Source organism: Citrus clementina, unplaced genomic scaffold (assembly GCF_000493195.1).
Source record: "Citrus clementina cultivar Clemenules unplaced genomic scaffold, Citrus_clementina_v1.0 scaffold_7, whole genome shotgun sequence".
NCBI classification, from domain to species: Eukaryota; Viridiplantae; Streptophyta; class Magnoliopsida; order Sapindales; family Rutaceae; genus Citrus; species Citrus x clementina.
The window spans coordinates 14,579,851-14,589,067 of record NW_006262075.1 but is presented as its reverse complement, the minus strand read 5'-3'; the positions used below and the strand labels follow the sequence as shown (position 1 = coordinate 14,589,067).

General features: G+C 34.4%; 2 protein-coding genes across 2 annotated transcripts; one reads left to right on the top strand and one right to left on the bottom strand.

Moving 5' to 3' along the window:
- Window positions 1-2,316: 2,316 nt before the first annotated feature.
- Window positions 2,317-4,559, top strand: LOC18036206 (phosphatidyl-N-methylethanolamine N-methyltransferase). The gene is made up of 2 exons (XM_006427564.2): window positions 2,317-2,594; window positions 4,083-4,559. The coding sequence occupies exons 1-2, from the start codon at window positions 2,350-2,352 to the stop codon at window positions 4,330-4,332; spliced, it is 495 nt and encodes a 164-aa protein (XP_006427627.2). The 5' UTR covers window positions 2,317-2,349; the 3' UTR covers window positions 4,333-4,559.
- Window positions 4,560-5,034: 475 nt separating this feature from the next.
- Window positions 5,035-8,006, bottom strand: LOC18036749 (photosynthetic NDH subunit of subcomplex B 1, chloroplastic). Its single transcript, XM_006427562.2, has 7 exons — window positions 7,501-8,006; window positions 7,262-7,412; window positions 6,658-6,848; window positions 6,322-6,579; window positions 5,811-5,916; window positions 5,396-5,481; window positions 5,035-5,250 (listed from the first exon to the last, which is right to left on the bottom strand). Exons 1-7 carry the CDS (start codon window positions 7,944-7,946, stop codon window positions 5,085-5,087), a joined length of 1,404 nt encoding a protein of 467 aa, XP_006427625.1. The 5' UTR covers window positions 7,947-8,006; the 3' UTR covers window positions 5,035-5,084.
- Between the last annotated feature and the right edge of the window lie 1,211 nt (window positions 8,007-9,217).

The window sequence follows — 9,217 nt, the reverse complement described above, 5'->3', positions numbered from 1 at the left end:
TAGTTATCACAACACATTTCATTGACAACTCCTGAAAATTACATAGTCGAATCTTAAGGTAATTTTTCTATAATTTTTTATCTGCCTAATTTCTCTTTTAGTTTTTTTAATTACTTATATTTGATTTCTTTTCAATTTTAAATTGTTATAATATTTTAAGTTTATGCATTTAATACTAACACTTGAATACTTGATAGGTTTATTTATGTTCTGAGCCCCCATACTCCTGACACCCTTTCTAATGAGTTAGTTCAATGTCTGCTGAATTGGAATGTGGATAAAAAGCTATCTTCAGTGATATTGGATAATTGTACCACTAATGATGTGATGATGGAGAAATTGTTGTTAAGCTTTCATATTGGTACCTTAATTTCTAATGGTAAAATTTTTCATGTGAGATATACTGCTCATATATTGAACTTGATTGTGCGAGATGGGTTGAAAGTTATAGAAAATGGGGTTGGAAAGATTAGGGAGAGTGTGAGTTACTGGACACAAACACCAAAAAGATTTGAAATTTTTGAGCTAGCTGCTAGGCAATTGCAAATTAATTGTAAAAAAAAAATTTTGAAATTAGACTGTCCAACTCGTTGAAACTCTACTTATGACATACTTGATGTAGCATTGATGTATAAATTTTTTTTTTCTCGGTTGCAATAGTGTGAGCCTCAATATAAGAGTTTGCCTAGTGATAGTGAATGGGATTTGATAGCCACAATGGTGGAGCATTTGAGATCATTTTATATGTTAACGGAGATGTTTTCAGGTACAAAATGAAAATGTTAATTAATAGGTGGCACACCTTCAATAACCCTACTATTATAATTATGACTGATAAATTTGAAAAATATTGGAATGAAATTCATCCGATGTTAGTTGTGGCTATAGTACTTGACCCGGAGATCTAAGATGTTGTTAATTGATTTTTATTTCCCAAAGATCTATGGTGATATAACAGATGAGCATATTGAGCATGCACGTAAGCTTTGTCATGATTTAGTGAAAGAATACGAATTGAAGGCTATGGTTTTGAGTGGTGGGCAGGATGTTGGATCAGAAAATATTCATTTGAAATCTTCTTTGAATTCAAATAAGTATTGAGATGTAGATGAGTTTGAAACATTTTAAAGTCGAAATAAGCATGTTAAGGTGACTAAGTCAAAGTTGGATAAGTATTTAGATGAGGAATTGTTGGATATTACTTTGAACTTTGATATTTTAGCTTTTTGAAAGATGCACACAGGCCAATATCCTATTTTGGGTGAGTTGGCCTAGGATATCTTGGCCATTCATGTATCCATTGTTGCCTCTAAGTCAGTTTTCAATATAAGGGATAGATTTTTGAGTTCGCATCGTAGTAAACTTTATCCTGACACTTTAGAATCCTTAATAAGTGCTCGAAATTGGATTTGGGCTTCTACTTCTCGAGGTATATAGTTATTTGATTAAAATGCTTTTAAATCTTATTGTGTTATTTTTGTTATTAGGTGGAGTTCCGGAAGATGAGATTTTTGTTGGGGAGGAGGTAATTTCAAATGATGATGATGGGGCACAATCGTCAAGGTGCTTGACATGAAGTTATTGTTTACATGTTTTACATTAGAGTATTTTAGACTCTTTTATGAATTATTTTTGTTAGATATTTTGGGAATTTCATATGTTCTGTTGTTATTGCCTCATTGGTATTGTAGTTAAGATATATATTATGTAATAAGGTAGATGTTAGTATGCTACATTTATTTAGATTTATTTGGTGATTATTGTCATGTTGAATTTAAATTTTTGATAGGAATTAAATGAATTTAGTTTAGAAATTGAATGAATTTACGTAATAGATGGTAGATTAAAACAATTTATTTGTTATTTACGTAAAATTGACAAAGTAGATTGAAATAATTTAGTGGAGATGTTGTAACAAATTGTTACATGACTTTTTTCCGCTTTTAATTCAATTCAGATGTGGGCAGAGAAAGCTTGGATAAAAAGCCCATACCCGGGAGGTGTCGGTCATAACTCGGCACGCATGTGAAAAATCCAAGCAGTGGTCCGGGACTAGGCAGCTATGTTATTCATGTGGGCTAGTATCGGGCAGTCCCAAATTCGGACCAGACCTGGACTTTTGCCAACCCTAATAATATTAAAAGTTTTGGTCTTTTTAATCCGAATATTAATAGAGTGTAATGTAATATTTAAAAAGTTAAAATGCATAATCTCTTTACGCCCATCGAAGAAGCATTAAGCATATCGGGCCTAGCCCGGCCCATATCTTTCGCACTCCTCAAAAACCAGCGAATGCCTGGAAGCTGGACCTTTTCCGAGAAAATCAGCAAGAAAAAATCAGCGAAAAATATGGGGCTAGTGGCAGCAATAGGAATCCTACTTCCCTTCCCATTCTACTATTGGCTATGGACTCAGCCACAGACATGGGTAAACTTATGCGGAAAAGGGAAAGACCCATCAAAGATAATGGCATATGTCTCTCATTTCTTGAAGCTTTTGCAGTTCATTTATCTTTACTCAGTCTCCTCTCTTTCTTGGCCTCCTCCGTTCTACTTCTACCCTCTTTTTGCCTTTGGCCAGTTTCTCAACTTCAGGTCAATACTGTGTGTGTGTGTGTGTGTGTGTGTGTGTGTGTGTGTGTGTGTGTGTATTCTGCTTTTATGAAAAATGGGATCTTTGAACTTATGTGAAATCATTGCTTTGCTTTACTTGTATTTTATGTAGTTATGTTAAAAGAAGCAGATATTGTCTAAGTTTGCAGCTTGAAGGTTACTACAATAGTACAATGTGTATGAGAATTAAAAAAATAATAATAAAAACGAGTGCATTTGGGAGTGCTTTTAGCATTGCTGAATGCACTTTTCAATAGGATTTTTTTTAAATAAAAATTGAAATAGATTCATGTGTTCTTCGGGAAAGTGATGTATCTTGCTCAACAAAATTGTTTGTTGCAGTTGAGCAAAGAAGCAAAAACTTTGGAATAAGGGGACTTCTGTTGGAAAATAGAAGCTATGCAATAGGAGCACAATTATTGGAGCTTTACAGGCCTACTTGAAAAGAAGTAACTTCTGTTTTTGGCCAAGATGTTTCTACGATTGAAAATGCTAGTGAGAAGAATGCTATGTTGTTTTGATGTCTCAATAATGTATATACATATCTCAATCACCAATGCTTATGTCCCTGTCTTGTTTAGTCTCTATTTGTTTTTAGTGGCAGGTAATGAGGTAAAAAGCTATATAAATCATATAGGATATTGTGTTTGTAAGTTGAGGGGCAGGAAAAAGGGGGAGCATTTAAGGAAGAACTTGTAGTAAACAGTCTTAAAGTACCTTATAGGTTGGCTCTTGGGTCAACATACTATATCCTGTTCTTTAGTAGAAGCTGGATCATAAGGTAGAAACTGTGCGTGAGAGAGAATTTCATACAGGAAAAAACGAGACTGAAAATGAAAGAAGGAGAAAAGGAGTGCATTAGTGAAAAGAACCTGCTGGTCAACTTTGGCAGTTGGCAGTTATGCAACTAAGACGGCTGATGATTTGCTCTCTTCAGAATTACAAAAAAGTTTCCCAAGGATGAACAGGATTAATGTACTATCTTTTTATGAATTTGAGAGTAAGAATCCACTTTGCTGGGGGGTTGAGAGTTCGGTTTTGCTGAGTAAGAATCCACTTTATATATGCATGTCCAAACCCCTTGTATTTCCTTTAGCATAGGAATCGACATACTTGAGAAGCAGTTAGGATCAACTCTGACAAGCATGAGAAGCTTATTTGTGTTCTTGCCATAATTGCTATTTCTAGAACTGAAGTTAGTTCAAAAGCTTTTTCTCCACTGATGCATTGTTTATTGGTACTGTATTGTTGATATAGTGCTTTGGATGGAAATGTCTTATGTTTTAAGTGATAATCTTTCACTGAAAATCATATTTTCTCATCTTGCAACTGCGACAATTATGAGCAGATTATATATCGCTTCTGTCTTGATGCTGCTTTCTGTTTATAAAACTCCTGATTTTGAGTCTATGTGCATCAGTCTGTAATTCTCTATTTGCTTATCATCGTACTAAAACAATTACATGACAGGGTATATCAGCTACTTGGTGAATCAGGCACTTATTATGGCGTACGTTTTGGGACGAACATTCCGTGGGTAACAGAGTTTCCATTTGGGTACATAAAAGATCCTCAATATGTTGGGAGTATTCTGAGTCTTCTTGCTTGTCTATCCTGGGTCCCTTTTCGGTACATTCTCTTGTGGATTCTTGGCTATTTGTTCATGATACGTTTGGAGTCGAAGGAAGACCCAGCTACTCGTGCAAAGCCACTCTCTTGATCAGGAAGTTGCAGTAAACTGATGAATTATCTAGGAAGAGCATTAAAGGGCTAAAGTTGGCCAAGAATGCTTTCTTGGGATTTTTGCTTCTAGTAGGAGTACGCTTGAATCTTTGATTATTTACCCTGTTTCCAGATTGTTTCCCATTTGAGATTTTTAATCATCGTTGCTTTATATGTAATTCTTTCTGCATAACAATCAGTTTACAATGACTTTGAAATTTGAAATTTGAAAGACTGAGGAAATGCAATGAATGAACATCATTCATGGATGTTTCTCCATTAAGAACTGTTCAGGCCTTGAGCACTGAACTATGCTTTTTCTTCTGCTGTTTGCTGTAAATCATGTTAAGGCATGCTGCTATGAATAGTGCAGCCTGTAATGAATAATTGGATACTGAAAGTCTGAAACGATGGAAAAAAATGAAACAGGTCTTATGATCAAAATGACTTGATTTATAATTTTATTTCATTGAAATAAATCGAACTTCAGAACTTGCAACGATTTTTCAATTATCCAAGATCATGCATTAATTAAACTTATCCTATCTGTTTATATACCAATTTTCTTTCCCTTAAAACTTTCTTCGGTCTCAATCATTCATACAGAGATCATGGCAAAGAGAAGTAACATAATTGCTGTACACCGAAGCCTGTGTGCCGGCCACAACTATCATTTTATTAATTTAAATATACATTTGGAAATAAACAGAAGCAAAATAGAAATATGAGAAAAACAATAACCCTCTTGCTTTACGCTAGTGCTAGTGATTCATTAAAAATCTGCATTGCATTTAGCACAGCCTCAACTGGAGTATCAATTAATTTTCCTGTCCTAGATGAAATGACAGTGCATTTCTTCTCTTCTGCATTTGGAACAAATAGTCTCCCCTTCAGCTCAGAGCTGAACAATGCAATGCTGCAAAAATTGGCAACAGAGAGACAAATATGATTTATAACACTTTTCGACATCGTTAGAGTTTGTGGTCATGTTCATGGTAACAGAAAATTGCAGCAGATAGTCTTCAGGTTCGTGAGCTAATTTACTCGAAAATATAAATTACCTGGGCTTTTCACGCGCGTTTGCAAGTTGTATGGCTGCTGTATTTGTAGCTATCACCCCAGCCGAGTCATTGATGAGTGCAGCAAGCTAAATAAGATGGAATCGTTGACCGAACCGTATAAATTTAAAATTAGAAAATATTTCATGTCTTTATTTTATTATTACCATTTTGTTAACTTGTTTAAATTTTCATGCTGTTGTCCTAGTTGAGACTGAAAAAAATGTAATAAAAACAACAAGAAGGCCGCTAATTAAAACTTAACAAATATTATGGTAGGCCTCATAAAAATAAATTATGATACGGTTTCATTTCAATTTAGAACCTAATTCATGAGTCAAAATCACAGTTTTTCTCCTCATTTCTTTCATTATTTTCCTTCAGCAATATTGAAAATAGTATAAGAAGACATACGTACCTGTCCAGGTGTGGTAATAAACACAATACTGGCATCATCACCTACTACATCCTCCACACCTTCCCTTTCTTTCTCATGTGGAATAACAAAAACTGGCCTAAATTCCCTGTTTCATGATGTATCACTAATTTAAGTTGAATATAGCATAACAAATGTTCATCAACACTACAGGAGCCTTTCACAGGAGGTAGAAAAGAAGGGTCAACACTTAAAACTGTATGGTAAAGAACTTAACAATTGAGACACACAAGTATTTATGCCGGTTCACCAGCATTGGATTGCCTGATTTAACATTACTCAAGTTATGTTTCACTTCATTTTTTTCTATTTCCAATTTAAAAGTTTTCTGAATTCAAGCTTATGCAGCTTTTCACTCTATGAGTGTTGTTTATGCAGAGGTATTGCAGGAAAGAAGAGATTTGACATGATTGAAGAAAGCTGTGCATCTTATATGAATAATTGATCTTTGATGATTCATTATTTCAATCATATGAATTGAAAAGTTTTGTACCTTAAACCATTGGCAATTTCAGCCCACACTTGAATTGGAAGCAAGCTATCAGTATCACCCCTCGACTGCATCGAGGCCTTTGAAGTTGACTCTATCCCATGAATCACAATATATTTCCCTTGCTCCGCACCTGCATTCTTATACTTCTCTGCTACCACCTCCTTCAGTCTCCTTGAGATCGAAACTCTCAGTGGGGGCACCAGATGCCTTGGCACACTGCGAAATGGTCTCCCTAGCCAATCTACCATCTGCTCATACCTAAACCAAACAAGCTTATACTGAAACTAAAAGCTTTTTACATTGAAAAAATCATACAAGTACTTTTGAATAACTTACATATTGTACCCTCTTTCTGAAAGATTCATACTCTCTGCGGTGAAAGTTTCAGATAGAAGTAATCCTGCTCCTGCTGCATTCACATTTGGGTAAATATAACTAACTCTGTCTCGAGCTGTTGTCATAAACAGGAATGCTGCATGACCAAGTCCCGCCAATTTGGTTGATAACACCATGTCATAGTATCTATTCTGCGAGCATAGTGCAATATGCTTAACAATCTAACCCAAATTGATTGCCCAGTAAGTTGTAGATATGCACAAAGTGAACTGATCAAATATGGATATAAACAAAGTGCATTTTGGATCTGTTACATGATGGTGTCATCTAAATTTCCTTGATTATATTTACCGTATAATGATTAAATGCATCCTAACTTTCAGTTTTGAAAAACAAACAGCTTTAGAAGATCCAAATAAAAAGGAACTCATTCCACTAGAAATTAAACAAACCAAATCCCTCCAGAAATGTAGTGTGAGCAGGATTCAACGTCAAACCTCTTGTACACCCCAAGAGAATTTTAGTCGAATTTTTACCTCTTCAAATACCAGAAGGCACAAAGTTAACAATCCCCATAATACAATAAGATAATATGTAAAAACACCTTCATTACACCAAGAATGTCAGTGTATTCGGCAGGTTCAGGCCAATCATCATCAGGATCATAAACATTAGCCCATCTCACATTCTTGTTCAGTTCAAAAGTCTGCTTCCCTCTTGCTGATGCAATCACATCAATAAGAACACCAGGGTACCTAATTACATGTAAATACATAACAAAACACCATCATTATAAGCAAATGAAATCCAATCTTTTTATATATTCAAGATTAAACATTTAACCTGTCCTTTAACAACTGAATAGCAGGGAAAAACAGGAGGTTTTCGTAGACACCACCAGAGATGATACAACAACATCTTCTAACATCACCTCTAATTTTCAATGGCAATGAGGCAATCTCAGGGTTAAATCCCATTGGGAACTTCAGGAACCCATAAGGGTTATTGGGATCATCAGGTGGCCTGGGATCTTCATCTTGCTTGCCATCAGCAAACAATGAGCCATACTGCATATCAGGATCTTCTCCATCATCAAAAGGGTCAAGCCATGGGTTCTTTTTCTTTGCATGAGTCTGAAAAGACAGTCTTTTGGTGGTGATCAACAGAGAGTGGTTGTCTGGTGGGTTGAAGAGTGGTGATGGTTTGATGAAGTGGGTTGAGGGAAGTGAAGAAAGTGGGTTTGAGAGAAATGGGGAAGTGCTTTTGGGAAGCAGAGAAGTCGTTGCCATTTGGGTTTTCTTGAGTTGGGATTGGCTAGCCTTTTTCCTTATTCAAGCTTTTGTGTTAGTTTAGTTGGTTATGTGCTTTCGGGTCGTTGGTACTTGGTAGATGTTTGGGATCTCAATGTGTGGCAGGAAGTTGGATAGGTGGGTCCCTTAACAGTACTTTTGGTAATTTATTCGGCAAAATTAATTGAAAAACAACCAAAACCATAAACGAGATTCCGAGACCGTTGGCAAGGTTTACTAGTAAACTTATTTTGAGATTTCACTCCAGTACAACAACATAAGCAAATCGGTTACTATAATCAATGAATCACCTTTCTTTTCTTTCATTTTTGCTTTAAATATTGCATAAAACACATTTGAAAAAATAAAAATAATATATACATAAAACGGAACTACTCTTAAATTTGATTGGGGTGAAATTTTGAATTTGTAAATAAAAATAAAACATTAATTCACTTTGATGTGATCAAAATTTTGAATTTTAAATCTTGTATATTAATTGAATTGTTTAATTAAAGAGTATAATTCATTTATCGTCATAGTTCATTGTATACAATTGATAACAGATTGAGCAATCTTAGTAATGATCCTCTCATAATTGGATTGGCACCTTTGAATTTGATAAAGCCTTTAAGTTTGTTTCCTCAAATTGAAGCAACAAATTTTGTATGCTTATCAAAATAGGTTCTTAATAAAAATAATTAATTATATATAATAAATAAGGCAATAATAATTAATGAGAAAGTAAATTTAAGAGAAAAATAATGACTCGTAATTCTTTATTGTGTGTTAGAATAAAAAGAGATAATAAGAATTGGATAATCTTTCACTTGCAATGTCATGTTATTTATAGTGAAAATTTCCATTAGCTTTAATGTGTAAAAATGAATGAACAGTAGGCCTATTAAATTTAAGCCATAAATGAACTACATTAAATTGATAGTAAATCCACTATTATAAAACACTTCCCCTCGAATATTTACCACTCTAAGAGGATCATAATGCCACTAGATGTGCTATAATAATTGTCTCATTAAAAACCTTAATTGGTAAAAACCCAGTAGGAAAAACTGGCCATAAGAAAAAAAAAGAGTACAATACACATAGGTATAATTTTTGTAGTAGTTCTTCCCTTAAATATTTATACTCCCCCTGATAAAATGATCCCCCTCAAAGAGATAAATATCAATTTAATAATCTATTGAGTCAACACATGCCAATGCTATAGTATAACTTCTCAAATGTTAAAGTGGGCAAAGCTTTTAGTAAAA